The sequence below is a fragment of the Hydractinia symbiolongicarpus genome, chromosome 8 (assembly GCF_029227915.1).
Source record: "Hydractinia symbiolongicarpus strain clone_291-10 chromosome 8, HSymV2.1, whole genome shotgun sequence".
NCBI lineage: Eukaryota > Metazoa > Cnidaria > Hydrozoa > Anthoathecata > Hydractiniidae > Hydractinia > Hydractinia symbiolongicarpus.
Window position 1 is genome coordinate 28,263,302 of NC_079882.1, and position 12,095 is coordinate 28,275,396.

General features: G+C 31.4%; 1 protein-coding gene across 2 annotated transcripts; it reads left to right on the top strand.

Moving 5' to 3' along the window:
- The first annotated feature begins 165 nt into the window (after positions 1–165).
- On the top strand, positions 166–11,992 carry LOC130655832 (gamma-sarcoglycan-like). 2 transcript variants are annotated; one of them, XM_057458640.1, is made up of 7 exons: positions 166–436; positions 4,860–5,082; positions 7,885–8,110; positions 9,336–9,437; positions 10,359–10,566; positions 11,138–11,334; positions 11,509–11,992. In XM_057458640.1, the coding sequence occupies exons 3-7, from the start codon at positions 7,901–7,903 to the stop codon at positions 11,698–11,700; spliced, it is 909 nt and encodes a 302-aa protein (XP_057314623.1). In that variant the 5' UTR covers positions 166–436; positions 4,860–5,082; positions 7,885–7,900; the 3' UTR covers positions 11,701–11,992. The 2 variants fall into 2 exon arrangements, with proteins under 2 accessions (XP_057314623.1, XP_057314622.1); XM_057458639.1 differs by lacking the exon at positions 4,860–5,082 and having other exon boundaries at positions 172–436.
- The last annotated feature ends 103 nt before the right edge of the window (positions 11,993–12,095 follow it).

Here is a 12,095-nt window from a genome sequence, read left to right on the forward strand (position 1 = left end):
TCCGAAAAATGCAATGTTTACCAATTTTGATTTTTATTACCAGGGTAGTGCGAATAGAGACTAGTAAACCACCTTATTTCCATTTAAAAGTTGTTAGTTTGTTTCGAACTCAAGGAATGCTTGTGTATCTGTTTTGTTCTTTGTGTTTTATCAAAGAAACATATTCCAAACATATTAATTAACAAAGTTGTCTGTGACATACATTTGAATTTTTTTGGGATTTAACAACTATGTTCAAAACTTCTGGCAAATACATTGATAAGGCAGAGCATGTTTGTGTTTTAAAACGTTTATTACTTTCTGCTAGTATGTGTCTAAAAGAATGGGATGGATTGGTCAGGAAGAAATTCAAGAGTATTGCGGTTTTGGATTGCTTCCCCCTAGAATCTGTAAGCACTGTGAAACGAAGGTGTCATGTCAAAGATAAATATCTATGGTAAGTGATTATTTTGGTGTGTAACGTGAAGATTTGTGTCTCCTGTAAAATGCATATATAATGCTTGCATGAATCTAGGATTCTTTTGATAAGAAGTATAACATTGTTGTGTTGTTTATTAGACAGATGATAACTAAGTATATCCAATCAAAGTCAATTTGAATTACGAGATCTAACTCAATGTTTTTATTTTGTTGCTGCTAAGTAACGAAAGGAAACGTATAAAAAAGAACATGCTGAAATCTTTGATATATACATTGAGCAATTTACCATTTTTTCCTTATATTTTTTTCTTTAAGAATCAACCCTATTCATAAATTGTTAAAGATGAATAAAGAGGGTAGAAGGAACTTTATAATAGTGTAATAATCTATAATAAGGTTTGCACATGAATAAATAATGTATGTGTTTTTTTACCAATACAAATTCGTTTGGTTTCATGTATATGCTTATAAATTTTAAAGTTAACCTTTTAATCATGTGTTGTTAAAATAAACCTGATTGAATTATGTGTTAACTATACTGAGAGTTATTACAGTTTACGTTGACTGATAATTTTTTATATTTTATTTCACTCCTACTTACAGAAAAAGTTGTCTTTTCACTTGTTAGTAACATGTTAGTGTTTTGAGCAAACAAAGCAATTGGAATTTTCAGCTGATTAAAATAAAGTTTTCTTATACAAGCATGTCTTTGTGCTCATATAAGTGCATTGGATTAAGAAGATTTAATAGTGATGAGAATGCTGTCAAATTGTTTGCTGCAAATGAAGAAAGACTTACTGACCAGTATCATTGCAATGATGGTAGTTACGAAGAATGTTTTGATTGGTTACAAAATGGTAGCCAAGTTGTGCATGTTTGTGATTTGCCAGAGAACAGCAAATATTCAGTGAATAAAAGGCTGACAACATTAGCTTCACAATTAGATGTAAAAACGTTTTGTTTTGATAAAGATGTTAATGTGTCTGCATCTTTATTGACTACAATTGAACCAAATATAACCTATCTTTCTGATAGTGCTAGCATAGTTCTTATAAAAGAATATCAAGAAGAGGAAGCTGCTACTAAGTTTGAAACAATTTTTGTTTCATTAAAACACTGTAAGATTAAAAAGTTTGAGTTTAACATTGTTGACGAAGATGGTAAATTTGGATCTCACACTCTTTCCATGCATTCCTCTCAATTATTTATATGCTATAATGCTCCTGTGAAGATATATGTTGTGAATTTTGGTTACCAAAATGTCTCGTTGTCAAGCTGGTCATCGCAAAGAAGCGTCCCTCGATTTTTAACTTGTGAAAATGTGGTTGTGGTCATTGATAACCACAAACATCCAGAATTCTTTCTATGTCTAACATTTGTTGGAAATCAGGCTCATGAAATGATGGTCCAAAAACCTGAAATATTTTTACGAGATGATAGCTATGAATTACCCACCTTGTTAAACGTCAAAGGTCGATTAATATGGGTTGCTCAGAACAACAACAAGTTAAAATTGTTATCGCTATGTGAAAATAAGCTTACAGTCTTGAAAAGTTTCGATTTTAACTTTGGATTAAAAAAGAACGAACAAAGAATGCAAGTTAAGAAGGTTAAGTGTTGGCGCAACAGTTTATTATTCATACCATTGTTTTGTATGGCTAGCAATGTTGACTGCTATGTTGCCACCGGTTATGAAATGATTGTTTTAAACATGCTGGACTTAAAAATTCTGTATGTTTTAAAAGCTGATTGCATATTGGATATATTTACAGACACCATTAGCACTAACGTTCTCAATAATGGATGTCTCGCAAGCATTAGAATCTCACAAAGAACTTCGGGAGGCGAACAAAAGATTATATCTGTCAATCATTTTAATCTACAGCCAAAAAGTCTTCAGGAGTTGTGTTTAAGAAAAACTGTGCACGAAACATCTGATTTCATGCGACATTTTAATGTCCTAAATGATATGTTGCTGCAATGTTAAAATAGAGCACGTTATTCTTTTAGAGTTTATCAGCATGTTATTGTTTTGAAACATCAGTTTTCTTTTTTCATGGTCGTATCTGCCTTGTTATCTAGTCACCAACATTTTTCATCAAGCAATGAAATTGGTCTATTAACGCATTTTTTTTTTCTTAGGAAGTAATTACTCATGTGTTACTTTCATTTAAACGTCCTTTTTAAAAGCAAAGAATTTATTAAAAGATGGACTGCCTCTTCTGGATTTAAATCTTTTGTACTCAAACACTATTATTTGTCGTTACTAGTTACCAAGACAGTTTTATAAAAATATGTTAATCAATCGATTCCTCCACATGAGGTGTCTAGACAGTATTACTGTTGTAGGAATATCCTGACGCATATGTCTAACAGCTGTATTGTTTTAACTTGTTCATTGCTTACTAAGAAAAACACAAAAGTGCAAATGAATCACATAATTTTGATGTAAAAGTAATTTATTGTGTTCTATGTTTATGTCTATTTCCATGTGGTGTATCTTCTGGTTGCTGGTATTGTTGGCTTAAACAGGCAATGGCAAGATGAGCACAATAGGTCACTATTCTTCCTTGCAGATCTATTGTCAAGTTAGAATTAATATACAGTCGGAGTAACCTAATTTATTGATGGATTTTCGAAATTTGACCACTAAACAGTCTTTCTTTTATACAAGATTGTTAGAATTAATAAACAGACAGAATGTTCTCGTTTGATAAAATCATTTAAAATTTTTGAAATTACTAAAACTTAATGAACCCAAAAAGAGAAAAGATGGATATAGCATACAGACAAAATAAAGTCATTTTTTAACACAGTTTTTCACTGTATTTTCAAAGGTTTTACCAATTAGGAAAAGTAAGACATATGTTAGTAAAGAAATCAGCGATTTTTTTTTAAACTGAGAATATTCAATTTAGAAAATATTTCACTGTATGTTTTTCCAAGAATTAGTAACAGGGATTATTACCTTACTGGTACAAAAAGCAGGTTAGTATCAAAAAATCTGATGTCAAAACCACAACCTTGGGCTTTGTATTTCACAGTACAACATTAAGACTGGGTAGTTAGTATTTGCAGATATTTTTGTGAGATCGCTTGGTTATAGCAGGTCAATCCATATTGACGTTTTGTATTGACGTCGTATTCAGCATACTTTTTTTACTTTCTGAGTCATCTTTTTACATTCTTCAATCAACTTTGGGTTTTACTACTCCTATTCAAGTACCATATTATATGAATTTTTATTGTGTGTTTTGCTTTCCCAAAACTTTCATAAAGTGGTTTACTTTTGTGCGTCATTTGGAATGACAAATATTATCACAACGCTTTGTCATCAGATAAGGGATATGTAAGTTCATGTTAGTCTGGAAAACCAGCATTTATTATATTGTGCCTGTCTTGCTTAAACACCTTAGAGTCTAAACTTACTTTGTAAAATTTAAGTAAAAATCTCTTAAATCTCTTGTGTGGTTTGAATACAACTTGCTTTTATGAAAGTCATTTGTATTGGGGTAACACTCACTTATCATGAAGGTTTGACACGACATTTTTTACAGCTCAAGTAGTACTCTGTATTTTCGTGAATATTATTTTCTTGATGCATTTAAATTTTTTATGCTTCATCCACAAGGCATCTTAAAATAATCTTAAAAATCAACCATTAACATTTAAATAATTCCCTTTAACTTTATTTTTTGTAATGCTTCATGTCTTCGTATTTCCCCTTAATTATTTGTTTTGAAAATTTTAAAAAGTTGAAAGATTAATAAAACAACAGAATTGCTGAGGAAGTTTTAGTACTGAACCGTTCAAGGCTTTCTTCTAAAAAATGTAAAATGGTTTTTATAAAATAGCACATTAAACCTAGCTTGTTTTCAAATCTGATATTGTCTCCAAAACGTCTAACTTTTTTGAATGGTGAATTGGTGTTAGCTGTTGAATGTTAGATAACAATTACAATTGTTAAAAATACTGTAGTTAGATCTCTTTGTATGTAAAGTTGAATTATTGGTTCATTAATAATTTATCAGATATCATATATATATTTGTGTGTGAAATGTTCATTTGAAAGTCTTAATTTAATCGCGTGCAATATAAAATAATTCTGTGTATAATATTAAAGTTTGGAAAATTTTTCGTGTTTTTATTTTTATTTGTATTTGAGAGTTTTTATTTAAAAACAAGTTAGAATATCTTTTTAGACTATAAGCCTGTTGTGTGGTTGTGTTTTTGTTATGTGTAAAAGGATATTTTGAGTGAGATACTTATTCGATTTTATGTGATACTCTTAGAAGTTCACTATAGGAATTTTAAGACTTCATAATATTATGATAACAAGTATTGACGCCAGAAAGATTTGGTTTCTAGTTACATTAAAATAATTCAACTTTGAAATGTCACGAAAAGTCAGCAGAAAGATATATTTGCAATCTTTTTAGAGGGTAAAGCATGCGTGTTTATTTGTACGTTTCATTTGCTTCTGTCCTGATGTGATCTGATAACAAGTTTGGTACAAGTCCCAACAAGAAAAGAGTTAGTGCAAATCTACTGAAAGCTACGCTTCGCTGGTTGCATCAGAATGGCACTTTTCTCTTTCCTACCCTTTCATTTCATAGCTTCAACATGTGTATGACAGACCAGGTTTAATCTTTTTTAAATACTGTAAGTTACCTCGATCTTATCATCTGTGTAACGTAACACCAATTTATTTATTATCCCACCTCTATTTACTTAACTAAACTTTTTTTTTTCATTAATAGTAAACATTTATTCACACAAAATAATACTTTGTTCTTTTTGTATTGTTCTGAATGTGTCACTGCAAAAAAAAGCTCGGTTTGTCATGGTTACCCTTCAAACACATTTGTAGGACGTCTTTTAATGTTTTGGTTTATAACTTGTAATTAAATTTGTCTATTTATAACGGTAATAAAAATACTCTGACCACTTGATTGTCGGTTGAAAAACAAAACACAATGGAGACAGGATATCCTCTTTTAAGGTTCAACAGTTACTGTGAGATATGAATAGATTATTATGCAGAGGTGAAGTATATGGCTGAAGTAAGTAAGCGGGTTTAGTGTATGGTTATGTTGTGAAAGACATATGCATATAAGAAATAGGTTTTGTATTCTGTGATGGAAATTGTTGGTTTTGTTGTTGGGTTATAATAAAATTATGTTTTTATCTTAAAGACATTAGTTTTTTTGCTAAACTAAATTTTTGTTCTGTTTTTGCTTTGTATTCAAGTTGTAATGTGGGTGTAATAATTGACAAGTTTTATGTATAGATAATCATTTCAGTTTGGGAGCCTAAATTATTTGAATTTGAAAATTTCCGGTCAAAATATTGTTTTCGTTGCCATAGCTTTTGTACTACAGCACGTAAAGATTTTTTTTTGGTTATATTTTCTGGATTTTTTCCACTTAGACTTAGTTTCAAACTATCAGCTGTGTTTTCTTTTCTTTCATTTAAGTTTTTGTTTGTTAAGAACATGTGTCGTCTTGTATACTTTTTATTGATTTTTCACTTTTTTTTTAAAAGAATGTTTCGTGGCAGTGTTCATAGAAAAATAAATTTTTTATTAAAAGTCTTTAGATCTTATACTTTTCAATTTTAATGTTCTTTAAATTGCTTCATTGTCTGATACTTCTTGTGAATACATTTTCTTTTTTACTGGATGAGAAGATTTCTTGATTTACTTTGTAGTTTTGCAGTCATAACAAGACTTACTTTAAGCGCCAACGAAGAGCTTCCATATTGTTTTTTACCTATCTTAACACACTAGCAGTCAGAAAATTGAAAATAATTTCATAGCCTTATAGTAAACATTTAATAAAACACTCTTAACAATATTGTATGGTTGTTATTATAGCTATAGCAATTTTGTCAATCAGGAGTTTGCCAAAGGGAATCCTTAGTTTTGTCGGCAATATTTGGCAGATATTTGCTACAAAAAATCGTGGGAAGAATTTTGTGTTGTGTTTTTTTAATTTGTGTTACTGCTTTTGTTTACTATCGGCAACAAAATTATTGATAATTCTTCTGTCCTTGTCATCATTTACATGAGCTGCTGCCGATTGTCGACCCTAATGGGCACAGCTGGTGTCGAAGGGTTGATCTCAAATACTTACTGCTTAAAAAATTACACAATCAAGTTGGTCAGTCGTAAAGTTCTTTAGTTTATTACGAGTATTGGTGCACAAAACCCATTTTGCAGGATCTTGGTTGAATAGGTTTCCTCAGTAGGTGACTGATGGTAGGTAGCTCAGTAGATGGTTGGTGGTAGATAGCTCAGTAGATGGTTGGCAATAGGTGGTAGCTCATGGTAATAATTTGTTGTTTCCTCAAGAACTGTGACATTTACAATTAAAGCATTACAGAATTAGCATCCTATACTTCTGTTCTACACAGTACATCGACCGTAACTAGTCAAAGGTCAATATAAAGTGTCCTTTCATTAAAATGGATTTGTTACTATGAGAATCGTTGTATGGATATTGTAAAAAATGAAGGTTTGATCTCCTTAATCATCTTTGTTCATATAAATAATCTTATCTCCTATATCTTCTGCAACCAATATTAGATTTGATCACATAATTACTAGCAATTAAAATCAGTGTTTGAAGAGAATGAGAAATACAAAACGTTATAATTTTTACTATAACTTGTGCACTATTAACTTTTTGCAAAAGCTAATTTAATAGTTAGTAAAATTATTGTCGGAGATTTTATAGGATTGATAAATACTCGTTGCTTGGTTTGCACAAATGAAATCTCGGATTATAGATCAGTTAAATGAAATGTCTTATAAGGTTGTTTGTTTTTCCACTTCTCGTCTCTCTGTTTATTTAAATTCAAGATGGTATGGTTTTCTACGGTTAAACTTTAGTTTTTGCTAATAATGTTAGGATTATGTGTATTCAACGTTTATTTTCTTCAGCAGACACGTGCAATGAAACAGACGTTTTGCAACAGACTGAAATATGCTTTTAGTTTGTGAAAGCTGTTTCTAATTACATGTGTAAACTTGTATTTTGAGGTAGTTCAGCTAAATCCCACATTTTCCGCATTATTTGCTTTTAACTTTAATATGTTTTCTAAAAACAAATACACCAGCTGGTATTCTGCAAGAAGTTGATCTGAGTTCTCGAGGTTATCTTTGTTGGAAATTATTTCGTAGGATTCGATGTGTCGATGTTTACTTACTTGCCATTGATATGAGATACATATATATAGTCTTCCAAGTCAGTTCAACAATTGTTTGTTTGATGTTCCTTGTACAACTGTACGATTTGAGGGACAAGCTTTCTTTAGATCAGGCTTTACATCTCGATGAGACTTAATGTTTTTGTGTTTTACTGAAGTGTAGCCTTGTTGTGTTCTTAGTATGTTCTTAAGTTTTAACCAAAAATTTAATGTTTGTGTTTTTATAAAATTGTTTTACATTTGGTGTATTTTTAGTATGTAATTTGCAAAAATGCCAACTCGCCAGCGACAAAACAACAACTCCACGACATTTGAAAATGTCGAGTACACAAAGCCTGAGCTTCCTCATATTGTCTATAAAATTGGAATTTATGGATGGCGAAAGAGATGCTTGTATTTTCTCATCTTGCTCATATTAATCATCGCTATCATCAATTTGGCTTTAACTATTTGGATCATTAGAGTTCAAGATTTTGGATTGGTGAATATTTTTTTACTTTGTTTATGTCTAGGATGTGTTCGTTAGGTTTGGAAAGGCAGAGAAATGCATAAAATTTGATTTCGTGTGTAATAAGGAGTCATAGGGATATTTATACAATGCTGTTGAGTTTTGACTTGTATTTTTCTTGCTTTTTCCAAAATTAAGTCTCTGAAAATGTAAACAGAGCAAGAGCGGTTGTAACACCCATATAGGTTGGGTCTGGCACATAAATCGCCCACCCGCGCAATGTAATGACGTCAAGATTTAATTAAGTACGAAATAAGTTCAAACCATTTCAGTATGGCGGTCAAGAAATTAACGAAGTGGGGAAAACATAGTCTTTAAAAGTTAAAAGTCTGGTTTTTACGATACGTATTTGCGAAACAAACGTTTATTTGTTTAATACTAATATTTTATGAACACTCGCACCTGATAACGAAGGAGGTATCTTGTCCGATAGTGTTAAGATAGTCGTGATTAAAAATTGATAAAGGATGCATCATTAAGAAGTTAAAAAAAAAAATGACACGATGTACAGTGCAGGCGAAAGCAGGAATGTTTTAGTGTGTGCTGTTTAATATATTGACTCCTCGTGTAAACATGCATTGTTTTGGAAAAACACGAGATTGGGAGTTAACCACTTTCTTACTAAGTGACTAATCATATAATTAACTACTTTATAATAGCTAATTTTCTTTGTGCTATGGTGAAAGAGGATTAAGAATAGACAATCATTTTTTATTAGCCTTTTGTGTCGTTACCTTGCTGTGTTACATTGTTGCTGACCGATTAAAAAATTCTAGATTGCAATTACAATGAAACGATTATCCAATTAGGAATAAGCAATTTTATTTAAAAATTTATGGCATTTTAAATTAATCAAGTTGAAATATACGCTAATGTGGTTTATTTATGCTCAAATTTGCATTCTTGAAAAACATATCGAGAAAATCTCAAATTCCAACACTACCGTTTCTCTTTTAATTTTACAACTTAAGTATGAGTGAAGTTCTGAAAATCAGATGCTGGCCAGATTAAGAAATTTGAACCTTTTGTGTCTAATTTTAAAATAGTAGTACTTGTTAATTTTTTGTCAAAAATACAGATGAGACTTCCATTGGAGATTAAGGAAATGTCAAGTATAACACAATTTTTAACTTTTTTTACCAAAATCAGGTAAGTTAAAATCGTCATCATTCTATGAAAATAAATGTTCTCACTTTAGCATGGTATGGGCAAGCTTCATATAACAAGTAATGGCTTGAGAATGGACGGCACAGCAGAGTTCATGTCTGTGTTACGTGCGAAGACAATTATGAGCAGAACTGTAAGTCCTGGAATTGCATGCGATTTATAAGAATTTTTACACACAAATTGTGTCTTTACTCTTGAATATAATTTTAATATTTGTCGTATTCTTCGCGAGCAGGAGGATTGACTCTTTATTCGGCTATGTATTAAAATGGTTTTAACATGTAGTGAATTTTGTACTTTGGTGGGACTTTGCTGACATTAGCAATATTTTTTATCATAATTAATAATAGGTTAATAAAAAGAATAAATTATTTGATAGGTCGAATAAGACATTTATAGAAATTTGTTAATTTGATTTTGTATTTGAAAAGGCAAAAAATATTCAGGAAGAAATCCGACCCTTCTTCCGTTTATACACGTCGTGTCATGCGTGCTTAAATATGAACGACCATTTTTCACAAAATTTCGTCCCCTGATGAACTTTAGCCGCGAGATTTCGCAGGGTATTTTGTTTGTTGTTAATAGCAGAATATTATTTTCTGAAGTTTGTAACCAAGTAAAATATTGAATAATAATAATAAAAATAATTCAAAATTATGGCTTTATGTGGCTTTTGCTTTTGCTTTTTGTCCTCTTAGTGGCTTTCTCCAAATAACTTGTGGCTCACTTGTCCGAATATAAAACCATGAGCACATTAGCACGTCTTAACACACTCTATGACTTGGATTGCAGTAATAATTGTCAACACTAGTCGTTAGCCCGTGGAAAAATCCACGGATTCGCCCGTCCTTTTTATACTGCATTGCGTGCGTCTCGCTACCTGCGCAGCTAAGCTACCATTTTGCGTGACAGACAGACGGACGGACGGACGGACAGACGGACGGACGGACAGACATATATGGGTATTATAATATATTATAACATTTCGCAGTTAGCTTTAGACCTAACCAGCTTACTGAATGATCTAGATATAATCTTATTATTTCTTGTTTAGAATTCTCCAATTCGAGTGAATTCGCGGAAAAATATATCCCTTAGTGCAGTGGATGCATTTAACAATGTTGTCGGTCAAATCACATTGGACAGTGATCACGTGATATTGAAAAATAAAAAGCTGTACATTCAAGATGGCGCAGGACGTACGCTACTTTTTGCTGATGACAAGAAAATTAAAATGAACATTGAACATATGGACATTTCAGGTACTTCTACTTGTGTAAATGTTGATTATAAGTTTGAATAATATTTATGTTCAACTAGCTAAAACTGTACAGCGACAACCGAAACGTTACATCCACAAGATAAAAAGTCAAAGCCTAATATTGCTAAATAAAACCTATTATTATTCTTCAGATAATGTTTGTTTCAAAAAAGCAAATAATATTTAAAGAGAAAGCTAGAACAAAATTTGTTCTATTTTCTAATTATTTTGTAATTTTATTTTTCCATTCTTCATCAGATCTAACGCATGTCGCAGAAATTCGATATTGACATAAAACTTACAAGTTGTTCTGACTAAAAATCCGGAAGGATTTGAAGGAAAAAGGAATGGGCTCTTATAAAATTAATATCCTGTCACGACGCGCGCTTATTTGAGTGAAGATTTATTATATTTCATGTTCTTTGAATGTTAATCGGCTATAAGAGGATCGATTCAGCTTCCGGCAGCAAGCTGCGAATTAGTAATTATACTTGCCGTGGGAATAAAAAAAATTTATCGCCAATGCAAGAATCTAAAAAAAATTTTACCAAAAACATTAACTAAATTTTTAGTACCTGGAGGCTTAAACCTGGAAAGTTCAATTCAAACACCTTTGGTGCAAGCCAGCGATTCAAAAGACCTCCGATTGGAATCACTAACGAATAAGTTGAAAGTCAACGCTGCAAAAGGCGTCGAAATTAAATCGAACGCACATGACGTCAAATTGGAGAGTTTAATGGATACCAAGTTAACTTCTAAGAAGGGAAAGGTACGCTTTATAAACTGTCGCTTCCAAACCTCTTCTCTGAGTTCATTATAAAATTCGTTGCATCGCGATATATGAATATATTTTTTATTTTTGATATATGTTTTTCGTTTTGTTTGTTCAAATGTTTTACTTTTCTATTAATTCTATTAATTGCTTTATCCCCACATTTCATAGATTCTGTTGGATGCAAAAAAGATTATTTTAAAAAATCTGCGAAAGTCTCAGGTGCCTGGTAAATCAGAAAATGGTGACGTTGTCCATGGAGGGACAGCTGAAGTATGTATGTGTACTGACGGGACCTTATTTCTTGCACCACCTGATGTAAAACGCCCTTGTAAAATAACAAGCGGCGTATGTCTAACATAGTAAAAACGTCAATTTATTTATTTATTTATTCTAAAAATTCAGAACTTTCTTTTATAAAAAGTCTTGTTTAATTTCTTTTTGTTTTGCTTAATTCTTTTTTTCCAATTTCTTCCAACCGTTTTTTTTTCGTCAAAAATTTATTTGGATTTTTATCATGCTTTACTTTTAAATTACTATCAGCCTCGTTCCCTGTCAAAGTTCTGGGAACGAGGTTGAATTATATTGCTTAACGAAAAAGGTGTAAATATTATTGTAATGTTTTTTTATAAAGAAAATATCAGAAATTACATCATTCTTTATAATTTTCAGCACCCACCCAGGAAAGCATAGTATACGGCCCACAGTCCAATCTTGTTTCTACCAGGATCCACTTTATACAATCAGGTTCCTGTAGT

Bases quoted from the DNA above. Each gene is read 5' to 3' on its own strand.
- LOC130655832 (XM_057458640.1), top strand. From the start codon at position 7,901: ATGCCAACTCGCCAGCGACAAAACAACAACTCCACGACATTTGAAAAT. The intron at 10,567-11,137 runs GTACTTCTACTT...CTAAATTTTTAG, and splicing joins TGAACATATGGACATTTCAG to TACCTGGAGGCTTAAACCTG. The intron at 11,335-11,508 runs GTACGCTTTATA...CACATTTCATAG, and splicing joins TAACTTCTAAGAAGGGAAAG to ATTCTGTTGGATGCAAAAAA.